The 14,297-nt window shown below is 46.0% G+C and overlaps 1 protein-coding gene across 1 annotated transcript in view; it reads left to right on the top strand.

Annotated features, from left to right (window-relative positions):
• Window positions 1–4,193: 4,193 nt before the first annotated feature.
• The window catches only part of LOC143941277 (vomeronasal type-2 receptor 116-like), a 96,494-nt gene continuing 86,390 nt past the window's right edge, over window positions 4,194–14,297 (top strand). The window contains exon 1 of the mRNA XM_077463314.1: window positions 4,194–5,438. Coding sequence (XP_077319440.1) covers window positions 4,194–5,438 — 1,245 coding nt within the window. The remainder of the gene's footprint in view (window positions 5,439–14,297) is intronic.

The following is a 14,297-nucleotide window of genomic DNA, read 5'->3' as shown; positions in this document are numbered from 1 at the left end:
GCAAAACAGAGGAGACTGGAACAATTACTGGTTACTCGAATAGCACTTTTGTGGACCTTATAGTAACAGCTAATGATGATGATGATGACTAATCTGGCTGTCCCTAAAATAGCAGCACACAGCGCTCTGTCCTTTTATCTAAACTGACAAAAGACACTCAGGCTGCTGCAACAATCAGTAGCACAGCAAACCTATATACACCTAGCACCTATACCAGTCCTGAAAAGAACTTTTGTGTACCAAATAGCTAGTGGTTTATCTGTCCCTGCTCCAAACAGCAACCTTTCCCTATAGTGACAGAAGAAAGAATGTAAAATGGCCGCCGGATCGGGTGTATTTATAAGTTAGGGGGAATGTCCAAGTGTCCATGTGCTGTCATGTCTCAATTGGCTGTCCTGTACCCCATGATGGATGTGTCATAAGGTCAAAGTTCCTTTACACAGTAAAAACACGGAAGTCCGCCGGGCGAACAACGCCAATAGTCCGCCGAAATGGCGGACCGCGAACAGCCGAAATTCGCCGCAAAACAACCGCCGGGCAAACTGTTCGGCCATCACTAATGGTAATGGCCTGCGGGGAGATGGGAAAACCAATGATTGGGTAGTGTATATTGTGCTGGAGGCACAGAACACCAACTAACTCCTGCAGATGCCTGTATGATAGAACACTAGCAGTAATTGATAGATACATGTGTATACTGGGCTGGAGGCACACAACACAAACTAACTCCTGCAGATGCCTTTATTATAGAACACCAGCAATAAAGGGTGGATACAGGTGTATATTGTGCTGTGCTGGAGGCACATAACACCCACTAACTTCTGAAGATGCCTTTATTATAGAACACCAGCAATTAAAGGGTAGATACCGGTGTATACTGTGCTGTGCTGGAGGCACACAACACCCACTAACTCCTGAAGATGCCTTTATTATAGAACACCAGCAATTAAAGGGTAGATACCGGTGTATACTGTGCTGTGCTGGAGGCACACAACACCCACTAACTCCCAAAGATGCCTTTATTATAGAACACCAGCAATTAAAGGGTAGATACCGGTGTATACTGTGCTGTGCTGGAGGCACACAACACCAACTAACTCCTGCAGATGGCTCAATTAGAGAACAGCAATATAGGTAGCTAGAGGTGTATACTGTGCTGGAGGCACACAACACCAACTAACTCCTGCAGATGGCTCAATTAGAGAACAGCAATATAGGTAGATACAGGTGTATACTGTGCTGCAAGCACACAACACCCACTAACTCCTGCAGATGGCTCAATAGAGAAGAGCAATATAGGTAGCTACAGGTGTACACTGCACTGCAGGCACACAACACCAACTAACTCCTGCAGATGGCTCAATTAGAGAACAGCAATATAGGTAGCTACCGTTGTATACTGCCCTGGAAGCACACAACATCCACTGACTCCTGCAGATGGATCAATTAGAGAACAGCAATATAGGTAGCTACAGGTGTATACTGCGCTGGAGGCAAACAACACCAACTAATTCCTACAGATGGTTCAATTAGAGAACAGCAATATAGGTAGCTACAGGTGTATACTGCGCTGAAAGCACACAGACAACACCCACTAACTCCTGCAGACTCTGGAACACTACACAAGGCCACCGTGCTGGCGGCCTTATATAGTGTGGTTTGTGTACTACACAGCCTGAGCTATAATTGGCCACAGGCATCCTGCCTGTGGCCAATCATGGCTCTCCTCGCTGCAGGCACTGTGATTGGCCAAGCATGAGGGGTCACAGTGCATGCCAATCATGAGCCAGCAATGCACTACGATGGTGCAGTGTATTTTGGGCCGTGAGCACCAAACGAATTTGGCGTGAAGGGCCCACAGAGTTCTGGCTTCGTTTTTCGACTCGAACACCAAGCTCATCCCTACCAGGGATGTGCAATTAGTGTAACTCCAGCTGTTGCTAAACTACAAGTTCCATCATACCTCTGCCTCTGGGTGTCACGCTTGTGGCTGTCTCAGAGTCTTGCTATGCATCATGGGACTTGTAGTTCTGCAACAGCTGGAGGTACACTAATTGCATATCCCTGTGATAGACCAACAAAAAGTTGCACATAATTGTGAAGTAAAAGGAAAATGATAAACGGTTTTCCATTTTTTTTAAATAAATATCTGAAAAGTGTGGCGTGCATTTGTATTCACTCCCCTTTACGTTTCACCGATTTATTTGTAAAAAAAAATTGAAAACCAATTATAATTTTACATCCACTTCACAATTATGTGCCACTTTGTGTTGATCTATCATATAAAATACCAATTAAATACATTTACATTTTTGGTTGTAACATGACAAAATGTGGAAAATTTCAAGGGGCATGAATACTTTTTCAAGGCACTGTATGGTCGCAGCATGAGGGACTTATCGTGAAAGGACCTCTGCTTCCGGTTGCGTGCTTGCATCCTATGCGTAACGTCATGTACCTTGTGACTTCCTCAGGGAAAAGACTCCCTTGTGGCTTCCTCAGGGTTTTCCCTGAGGAAGTCACGAGGTACGTGACGTAACATGCAGGGCGCAAGCACGCAACCGGAAGTAATCACCGCAAACCTGGAGTCGTTACTGCTGACCGGATGTAAACATCGTAATACCGGAAGTGATGTAGGTGGTGGTGGCGAATGCTAAATGTACCATTTGCCTGGCCAGTTCATTACTTTTACAATGTAAGCAGCCATTTTAAAGTTGAATAAATTAGTTTGTAATTTTGCTAATACATTATTGGAGTTTCATTCATCTTTGCATGTGGATACTGACAATCAATGCAAGCATCCACTCAGTACTCCTGGCCTGGTATGGAATTTGGGGGTACCCCCACACATTTTTATTTTTAAAAATTTGGTTCAGGGTTCCCCTGTGGGGGGAATCCCATGCCATTTTTATCAATGAACTTTTATGTGTATTGTTGGGCCTGACAATTCATTATAGCCACGAATAGTTTTAAATGACTTTTTTTCCTTTAGAAATGTCAGTTTGCTGTCAGATTGTTCTAAACACTGGAAACATTTGCCACTTAACAGGCATACTATAGACAGCCCCCAGGTACGAAATTTAAAGGAATATTACACTTTTATTGTCTCACTTTAAGCATTGTTGAAATCACTGCTCCCGAAAAAAGTGGACGTTTTAAAACTTTTTTTTTGCATTGATACATGTCCCCTTGGGCAGGACCCAGGTCCCCAAACACTTTTTAAGACAATACCATTAGAGATGAGCTTTGTGTTTGAGTTGAACCCATGCTCGTCTCAAACATCGTCTGTTCATCCGTTCTGCGAATTCCGAACTTTATGGGCTGTTCCTGCCAAATTCGAGTGGCGTGTCATGGCCCATAATTCACTGTGGCATCGCAGTGTATTGCTGGCTAATGATTGACCCGCATGCTTGGCCAATCACAGCACCGTCTGTCTAGAGAGCTGTAATTGGCCAAAGCCAGGGTGGCTTCTACCCCAATTGCTTGTGTTCTGCTGATCCTATGCCACAGGCAGCTGCAGTATTTACAGTCTGTGTAATGTGTTCTCTGCACAGTGTGCACATAAACCTACCCCAATTGCTGGTGTTCTCATACTAATAATACTACAGGCAGGCAGTTGATTCTGCTAGCTGCAGTATATCAGTATATACATCCCAGATTTGTGCAGCTGCATCTCCGTCTGGAAGGCCAACAAGGAGAGGCAGACAGTCACGAGCCAATATAAGAGGGCAAGCAGGCACTGTAAGTCCCAAGAAACCCGTGGACTTGTACATGGCTGGGAGGAGGTGGCTGTGGATCATGTCGTCCTTAGTTACCCAGAGGACTCCAGACCGAATGCCTCAGCTAACCTACGCTGCATGGCCTCCCTGATCCTGTAAAGCCTGCGGATGGATCCTCGTATTCGTTGTATCAAGGATAGGGATCATTACTGGCTGGCAACCCTCCTTGATCCATGTTACAAGGGTAAGGTTATGGACCTTATCTTGCCATCGCAGAGGGAGCAAAGGATGAAACATCTTCGGGGGGCCTTGCAGAAAGGTCTGTGCAACGCTTTCCCAGAGACTAGGAGGTTACAAATTCCTGGTCATGGACAACGCGTTGCTGAGGCTTCGGTCAGTCACAGAAGGTGCGGTGGAGAAGGTGTCCGTCTGACGGATGCGTTCAGACAATTTTTTAGTGTGCAGCCCCAAGGTATGGTTGGTTCCATTATTCTTACAGGTGATATGAATGTGGTGCTCTCGTCTGACATGGACAGATTTGATATGACACCTAAACATAGCTCCCCATTAGCTCAGTGTATTGGGTCATATAACCTGGTGGAGGCCTGGAGGTGGAAAAACCCACATGTTAGAGCTTATTCCTGTAACTCCACCACGTTTAATACCCTTTCCAGGATAGACTTATGTTTTGTGTCCAGTGAGTTATTGCCAAGAGTGCTGGAAGCCCAATATATACCTCATGCTGTCTCGTACCACTCCCCACTCTTAATCACTTTTGACATGGAGCGGCTGAGAGGGTACGCGGTGTGGAGGTTGAGACCACTGTGGCTCAAGGAGGAAAGTTTTGAGAGGTCAACGCAGACATCTATCCGAGACTTTTGGCTTGAGAACAGAGCGAAGGGTCCTGTCGGAATCACATGGGACGCGTTTAAGGCCACACTTAGAGGCTCCGTTGCTGGAGTTATTAAACAACTTAGATCAGATAGGCAGTGGAAGCTTCTAGATGCGGAAAGGAAAACGACAGATGCAGAGGTGGATTACATTGAAAATCCCAATTCGAATACATATAAAATTTGGAGGGAGGGGGTGAGACACCTAGATTTAGTACTGGTGGAAAAAACTCAGAAAAAACTTCTATACCAGGCGCAACGCATATTTGAATTTGGTAATAAGAACAGTAGATTGATGGCATACCTGGCCCACTCACAGCAGACCCCAGCTTCTATCCCATGTATTTATGACAAACAGAGGACCCTGTGTACCACACAAACAGAAATAGCGAATGCTTTTGTGCAATTTTACTCTGAATTATATTTTTCTAGGGTGGATTATGGGGAAGAGGAGGTTCGTGAGTACCTGGCCCCCATCCCGCTATTAGAATTGGGTGAGGAAGCAGTGAAGGACCTGGAACTTCCCATTAACATAGAGAAAATATTCTCTGCAATACGTGCCCTCAGCCCGAATAAGACGCCAGGCTTGGATGGCTTCCCGGCAGAGTGGTATGACACATATGCAGACAGTCTGGCCCCAAAACTGTTGGACATGTATATAGGAGCCCGGGAACAGGGTGTGCTTCCTGAATCATTGAGGGAGGCACTTATTGTGTTAATACCGAAACCGCACAAGGACTATGAGCTATGCGAGTCGTATAGGCCCATATCATTGATTAATGTTGATGCCAAAATATTAGCTAAGAGTGTAGCCCTAAGACTCAACAAGGTTATAGCATCCGTTATTCATCCAGATCAAATGGGCTTTATACCCGGGAGATCAACGGCAATAAATCTTAGGTGTCTTTTTACCATTCTCCAATCGGCTGGCCAGGATCAGGACACATGAGTAGTGGTGTCCTTAGACACGCATAAAGCTTTTGATTCAATAGAGTGGCCCTATTTGCTCGTGGTCCTTGGGTGGTTGGGCTTCGGCCCTAGATTTGTGGCATGGGTGAAACTGCTGTACACTAGGCCAACGGCGAGACTCAAAGTGAATAATATTATCACTGACTCATTTGAGATTACAAGAGGCACTGGGCATGGGTGCCTGTTGTCGCCCCTGCTGTTTGCCCTAGCTATTGAAACATTGGCAGCAGGCTTGGGGTCAGAATCCGGAATCAAGGGATGTAAAATTAATGACAGAGAAGAAAAAACCTCACTATATGCTGATGATATGCTCCTTTATTTAGCAAACGCAGGTGATTCACTGAGGAAGGCACTTTATCAGATCTCTAGGTTTGGTGCATACTCAGGATTCAGAGTGAACTGGACTAAATCCATACTCCTCCCGCTCTGCCCTGGGTATGATCCTAGCTTGCCATTGGAGGTGCCCTTAAAGAAGGTTTCCCAGTTCCGTTATTTGGGGGTTGAGGTGCAGCTGCCATTGAGTAATTATACTAAAAACAATATATCACCCCTGGTGCTGAGAATGAAAGACAATCTACAGACGTGGCGTACTCTGCCCCTCAACCTTCTGAGTAAAATAAATATATATAAGATGATATACCTCCCTAGATTTTTACATCTGTTGTGGCACGCACCGATGTATATCCCCAAAAAAGTATTTCAGGGAATCAATAAGATACTAGTGACCTTTCTGTGGAGAGCCAAACCAGCCAGAGTGTCATTGGACACGTTACACCTACCGATTAGTTCGGGAGATCTGGCACTGCCAGATTTACAGTGTTATTATCTGGCCTCCCAATTGACACATGTGCACTGGTGAGGCTTTCCAACATTGGATATTGCCTCAGTGCCTACTCAGGCGGCCCAGGTCCACTCCTATGAAGCATTAATTAACATATTATACAGAAATGGCCCTTATCCTGCACACGGAGCTGATATACTGAAGCTATCCCATAAAATATTCCATATCTGCAATGATAAAATAAAGGGAATTAGCCTATCTGAGTCGCCCAGTGCCCCCCTTTGGCATAACCCCCAGCTGGCGGAGATCTTTAAAATACCAGATGGCAGACGTATGGGATTAAGTATGCACACCAACTTTTCCAGGAGGGAATATTCAAATAATTTACAGATTTTAAGATAGAATACAAACTGCCTAATACATTCTTCTATAGATATCTGCAGCTGAGGCATGCTGTACACGCACAATATGGTAGGCAGAAGGTGATACTGACCCCTTCAAAATTAGAACAGCTAGTGGCGGATGGGGACCACACCAAGCTCATATCTCGGAACTTCTTTGCTTTACTGACATCTTCCTCTGCCAGGATGGGCAGGGTGTCCACACAGTGGAATTTGGACATCCCGTCCATCACAGAGGAATCTTGGGATGAGGTCTTAGGCCGCGTACACACGCGCGGACTGTTCGCCCAACTTTGTCCGTCCAACAGTTTCGGCAAACAGTCCGCTCAAACTTAGCATGGACGGACATGGCCACACACGACGGACGAACAGTTTGCTGAAACCGTGCGCGATGACGTGAACGGCACGTACGACGGGACGAAAAATACGACGTCCTATACACTGCATTATAGCTTTCGGCGTGAAAATCCTTTCTGAGCATGCGCGCAACTTTGTTTGACGAACAAGCCTACACACGAGCGGACTGTTCGCTGAAACAAGGTTTCAGCGGACAGTTTTACGGAATTTCCGAAAAACCTTGTCCGTCCAACTGTCCGCTGAAACTGTCCGCTGAAAGCCCACACACGAGCGGACTGTCCGCCCAAACACTGTTCAGCGGACAAAGTTGGACGAACAGTCCGCCCGTGTGTACGCGGCCTTAGAGACAGCTCTGCCTTTGCTGATCTTGGCCAGGGACAAGTTTCACTATCTCCATAGAATTTACTACACCCCACTGCGGCTCCACAAAATGGGAAGAATGGATTCACCTGAATGTTGTAGATGTAGAGGGGCAGTGGGAGACGACTTCTTCGACATGGTCTGGCTATGCCCGGAAATAGCAAAATTTTGGAGAGTGATCCTCTTATATCTAGAAGATGCTTTAGCCCTACCCAATATCTATTCTCCTGCCAGGTGCCTGTTAGGTGTTTTTTGGAGGAGGAAAGTATATCCACATCTCAGAAGACTCTACTTAGAATACTTTTCTGTTATGCTAAAATAGCAATTGCTCTTAGACGGAAGGAAGCAACCCCACAGTCTCTACAATACTGGATAGGATTAGTTAATGGCTCACTGCCAATGAATAAACTTACGTATACAGCCAGAGGGAGTACTAAAAAATTTGACAAAATTTGGGCAGGTTGTATCCAATGTGCCCCTTGTGATGGAATATCTGCATAGGATTGGGGGGGGGGGGGGAGACGTAGACAATTATTAATAAAGTGGGAATAGGTAATGATCATGTTCTTGTACATGAAAGATGTTTTATGGTATTCTAAATATGTAGATATTGACAAAGAATTTTAATGGAACATGCTTACACCCACGTAGAGCAATATGATGAAAATGCTTTTATTGTTTATGCATTGTGAGTAAGTAACACTTGTGTATGTATGCAATTGACGATATAAGGATGTAAAGTCCCGAACATGTTATGTACAGATGTACAATGTTATTTTTGATTATGTTATTTTTCTAAAAACAACTAAAAATTTTACCTTTAAAAAAAAAAACTTACTGACGTCTCCTACTTGCAAAGGAGACAACAGGAAGTGAGATGAAATCTACATCTAGGAAGGGAAATTCTCTCCTGTAAGAGTTGAAATGGGAAAAAATGTGTCTCCTCTCCACTGATGCTTTATCCCAAGCCTTATTTTTACTAAAAAAAACAAATTTTCAAAAAACATTTGTCATTGGGACAGAAAGTGAGGTGAAATCTTCTGAAGAGGTACATAGACAGCAAAAAAAAATGTTACAGGGGTGAAAACCCTTTCCTATGTTTTCCAAAAAGCTTAAAAGTAGATTTTTTGACTGGAGCTACACTAAAAAAATGTACCAGTTCAAAATTACAAACAGATTTTACTTAACAACAAACCTACGCAGTCCTTGTCTTATTTGCACAGCCTGTATACTGCTGTTCTGAGTATATAGGGCTTGGGGGCCCCACGCCTTTCCTTTTTTTAATTGGGTACGGGGTTCCCCTTAATATCCATACAAGACCCAAAGGGGCTGGTAATGGGCAGAGGGATTACCCATGCCATTTTTCTCAATGATTGTCATCCATATTGCCAGAACCAGAATTACATTTAAACCACAAGCAGTTTTAAATGACTTTTTTTCCGTTAGAAATGTAATTTTATGCAGGGACTGTTCTAAACACGGGAAACATGTGCCACTTCACAGGCATACTATAGACATCCCCCCCCCCCGGCACGATATTTAAATGAATATTTCACTTTTTTTTTTCACTTTAAGCTTCATTAAAATCAGTGCTCCCGAAAAAACTGCTGTTTTTGAATTTTTTTTTGCATTGATACATGTCCCCTGGGACAGGAGCCGGGTCCCCAAACCCTTTTTAGGAGAATAACTTGCATATTAGCCTTTAAAATTAGCACCTTTTGATTTTGAACGTTCGAGTCCCATTGACTTTAAGCGATTTTCTAAAGTTTGCACACATTTTTGTTCAGTTTGCAGGTTCTGGTGCGAACTGAACCAGGGGTTGTTCGGCTCATCCCTAATTACCATGCATATTAGCCTTTAAAATTAGCACTTTTGATTTTTCATGTTCGTGTCCCACAGGCTTTAATGGTGTTCACATGTTCGACATTTTTTTTGCATGTTCTGCATCCCTATATAAAAAGACATTTTTTTTATAATTAATAATCTCTTTGATAGTGATGGACGAACTTCTGGCGGGACGTTTTGCGGACGCGAACCGTGAACGTGACCAAAAGTTTGCGAACCACAAGGTTTGCGGCAGACGCCATTGACTTTAATGGCAGGCAAAACTTAAAAACTTCCAGGTCATATTTTCAGCCACAAAATACTTACTAGCTGTGCACACATAGTCCCACAACATGGACACTGACATAATAAAAGTATTAAGTGAATCTGGGATTGACAACAACAAGTATTCTTTTTTTATCTGTGAAATTTTGACAATTAAGGAGCGCATGAAGGCCATGGAGGAGAGGCAAGGTCAGGGCAGGCTATGAAGGGGATGCAGGAGATGATCAGTGCCAAGGTCATGGCAGCGCAGTCCTCTGCCAGTGTCCCAGTGTGCCAACCTGTGCTTGAGCCCCTCCATCTGCCCGGCCCTTACCCCCACCTATGCAGGGCTCCACTGCGGGGGTCCAGAGGTGCCAGTCCAGTGCTGATCCTCAGCAATGATGCTGGCACTGCCTGCTGATTGGCTTCTCCACTGCTATCTCCCTCAGTGTCTAAAAACAGCACTGCGATAGAGACTGAGCACTGACACCAGCACCATGATAGAGACTGAGCACTGACACCAGCACCGAGATAGAGAGCACTGACACCAGCACTGAGATAGAGAGCACTGACACCAGCATCGAGAAAGAGAGTACTGACACCATCACCACGAGAGCACTGACACCAAAACCGTGATAGAGAGCATTGACAACAGCACCGTGAGACCACTGACACCAGCACCATGATAGAGAGCACTGAGACCACACCAGCACCGAGATAGAGAGCACTGACACCAGCACAGTGATAGAGAGCACTGACACCAGCACCATGATAGAGAGCACTGGCACCAGCAGCACCATGATAGAGAGCACTGACACCAGCAACAAGATATAGAGCACAGACACCAGCACCGAGATAGAGAGAACTGACACCGCACCAGCACCGAGATAGAGATCACTGACACCAGCACCAAGATAAAGAGCACTGACACCAGCACAGAGATAGAGAGCACTGACACCACACCAGCACCAAGATAGAGAGCACTGACACCAGCACCGAGATAGAGAGCACTGATACCAGCAACTCACTGCGGGACCCAAAAATATGACACCACTCAACCTCTTCAAACAGGAGCGTACAGACATATAGTATGGTGTGCTTTTTTTGTACAAGGAAGTGAGCCAAAGGTAGAAAAAAGGTCCGTGTGCTAGATTAAATAAATTGTTTATAGAGTTATGCATATATATGGTCTACTGGTGTTGAATTCCTCCGAGATCCATGCCTCATTCATTTTTATAAATGTGAGGTAGTCAACACTGTCATGAGCTAGGCGAGTGCGCTTATCAGTCAAGATCCCCCCTGCTGCGCTGAACGTCCTTTCAGATAGGACACTGGACGAGGGGCAAGCCAACAGTTCCATTGAAAATTGGTCAAGCTCTGACCAGAGGTCAAGCCTGCCCACCCAGTAGTCCAGGGGTTCATCACTTCTCAGAGTGTCCACATCAGCCGTTAACCCGATGTAGTTGGACACCTGTCGGTCTACGCGTTCCTTGATGCTGGATCTGGATGAGACCTGTCGATGGGTCGGCTGAAAGAATGATCTCATATCAGAAGTCACCAACACATTTTCAAACCACCCTCTTCTTGCAAGCACTGTTGGATTGGTACCCACATCTCTTTCTCTGGGAGTTGGAATACCTCCTCTGCCAGCGCACGCAAAGGCAGAATGCAGCCTTTCTCCAAGCAAGGCCTGGAAGTGCTCCATTCTGACAGCCCTCTGTGAAAGTGGTAACATTTCCACCATTTTGTGTTTGTACCGGGGGTCTAAGTACGTTGCCACCCAGTACTGGTCCTTGACCTTTATGCTTTTTAAACGGGGATCCCTGTAAAAACACTGGAGCATGAAGGCCCCCATTTGCACTAAACTGGAAGTGGTGTGGTGGCCTGGCTCCTGCTCATCTCCCAGGATAATCTCGTCCTCCTCGTTCTTCTTTTCCATCCACGGACAACAACAGGGATCCCAGAAAGGTTTAAAGCATGCTCTTCTTGGTCCTCCTCATCCGCCCCAGGACCATCCTCCTCTGACTCCTCTTCAGACTCCTGTTTTTGACTTTTCTCAGATAGAGTAGCCCCCCCTGGGAATTTATCCAGCATTGCGACTTCCTCATCTTCCTGCTCCTCAAAGGCTTGATCAATGACATGACGCAATGCACGCTCCATAAAGAAGGCATAAGGTACGATGTCACTGATGGCGCCATGGCTGAGACTGACCAGTTTGGTGATCTCATCAAATGGCCGCAGAAGTCTGCATGCGTCGCTCATGAGCAGCTACTGGCGCAGTAAAAAAAAAACAAGCTCCCCAGAACCTGTTCTGCGACAGCGTTTGTACGGGTAGTCTTTAACTGCATGTTTCTACTGGAGCAGCCTATCAAGCATATAGAAGGTTGAGTTCCATCGTGTCGGACAATCGCAAATAAGGCATCTGACCAGCAGATTGTGTGTCGCCACTGAATGTCAGCAAGTCGAGCCATGGCCATGTAAGATCTTCTGAAATGGGCCGATATTTTCCTTGCCTGCCGCAAGATGTCCTGGACCCCAGGGTATTTGACAACGAATCGATACACGACCAAGTTTAAGATGTGTGACATGCATGGCACGTGTGTAATTTTGCCCTGTTTCAATGCGCTAAGCAGATTGGCACCGTTGTCACACACCACTTTACCAACTGTCAAATTGAGCGGTGTTAGCCACTGATCTGCCTGTGAACGCAAAGCTGAAAGGAGTGCAGGGCCAGTGTGGCTCTTGGCTTCCAGGCACAACAGACGCAGCACAGCATGGCAATGTCTCACCTGGCATGTCGAATAGGTTCTGGGGATCTTGGGTGGTGCAGCGGAAGAGACGCTAGCAGCGGAAAAGGAGGAGTCAGCCGAGGAGGACAGGGAGGAGGATGGAGTAGGAGGAGGAGAAGAAGAGGCAGGCCTGCACACAATCCATGGCGGTAAAACCAAATCTACACTGGTTCCACGGGATTACATGCTTGATGGCTGTCAGAAGATTCACCCAATGGGCAGTAAAAGTGATATACCTTTCCTGCCCGTGTTTGCTAGACCACGTGTCTGTGGTCAGATGTAGCTTGGTACCGACACTGTGTGCCAGAGATACATTCACTTGCCGCTGAACATGGCCATATAGCCGTGGGATGCCCTTCTGTTTGAAATACTTCCTTCCTGGGACCTTCCTTTGTGGTGTTCCAATGGCCACAAATTTTCGAAAGGCCTCCGAGTCCACCAGTTTATATGGCAGTAGTTGACGGGTTATCAGTTCTGACAAGCCAGCGGTCAACCATTGGGCAAGAGGGTTATCTGGCGTCATCATTTTTTACACTCGAAAATTTGGCCCACGGAAGCCTGCCTTTTTGCAGAAAAATGTTAGGACGGCATGATGGAAGGTGGAGTGGAGGACAATTTTGAGGAGAGAGGAGAAGGAGAAGTAGAAGACGAGGCTGGATGGTGAGAGCCTGGAGTGTGGCTTTGTTTGGTTCCGTTGCTCCCACTGGGCTCTGTGATGGCAGCTCATGCGCCTTCTTAAGGCGGTCGTCCCTAGGTGAGTGTTACTGCGACTTATGCGTTGACTTCAAAGGCTCCAGATGGCAACACTATTGTCAGCAGCAGACACGTTAAAAAAAGCCCACACTGCGGAGCCATGTGTCGGCATCCTGGGAGCACCAGATGTGACTGTACATGGTTGATGCCTCGCTCTTGATACATTAGCAGTCTGGTTTGTCCCTCCTGTGCAATGTATGTTATTCCTGCTTCTCCTCCCTATCTGCTGGTCCATATCTCCCTCTGAACTCCTGTCCTCTTCCTCTCTTGTGGGCACCCACGTGACATCACTAGACTCGTCATCATTGACGTCACTTTCCCCACCGCTATAATTAGAGATCTCAGAGTAGGCAGCAACACCGGGGACCAACCTCCTTCTTGGGCTGATCTGGGTACTGTTGTCAGACTGCTGAGTGGCGGTTGTTGCTACCTCCTCTTCCTGATCCAATGCCAAGAGTGCCTGCGCATCGGCAATGTCTTGTTATGGATCGGAAAATAATTGTGACTCAAGCGGAGGGTATATGGTGGTGGTGGTGTTGGTGGTAGTGTCTTTGGGGGTGCACACAGCAGAGATTGAAGAAGAGGGTGCAGATCAAGAGGATGAGGAGGGTGCAGAAGTGTAAGGCTGAGTGAGCCACCGAATGCACCTTCTGCAATTTGCCACTTTGGCTCAAGCCTCTTGCTCCTGCCCTACTCCTAACACCCCTGCGGAAGGGCCTGCCTCTTCCTCTGCCTGTCATTTTTTAAATGACCCTGTGACAAAAGTCTCTAGAGAAGCGCAGTATGTATGCAGAAGAAGGTATATAACACCCCACTTCAATCTGTCGTTTTGGGGGGCCACTGGTCTATCACACCTGTTATAATACTTTTTTCTAATTGCGTTTGTCACTCTTTGTAGTATTGCTGCAGAACAGCTCAGCAGTCACAATGCTGCACAGTGGAAATGCACTATACTATGCCTTCTATATGTGCAAGTATATTTTATACGTGTATTACACCCCTATATAATGCACACCAAATAGCACACCTATACCAGTCCTTAAAAGGACCTTTGTGGACCTAATAGTAGCTAGTTAGTAGCTAGGGAATTGCAGACTGTCGCTGCTCCAAACACCAAACTGTCCCTCCCTACACTGAGAAACGACAGCTGCAGAATCGGTCAGCAGCACAGCAGTGCACTATAATATGCT

This window comes from Lithobates pipiens, unplaced genomic scaffold (genome assembly GCF_037356315.1).
Source record: "Lithobates pipiens isolate NorthernLeopardFrog02 unplaced genomic scaffold, aLitPip1_a1.2 Scaffold_3, whole genome shotgun sequence".
NCBI classification, from domain to species: domain Eukaryota; kingdom Metazoa; phylum Chordata; class Amphibia; order Anura; family Ranidae; genus Lithobates; species Lithobates pipiens.
Note: the sequence above shows the minus strand (reverse complement) of the source record. Positions and strands in the feature narration are given on the sequence as shown.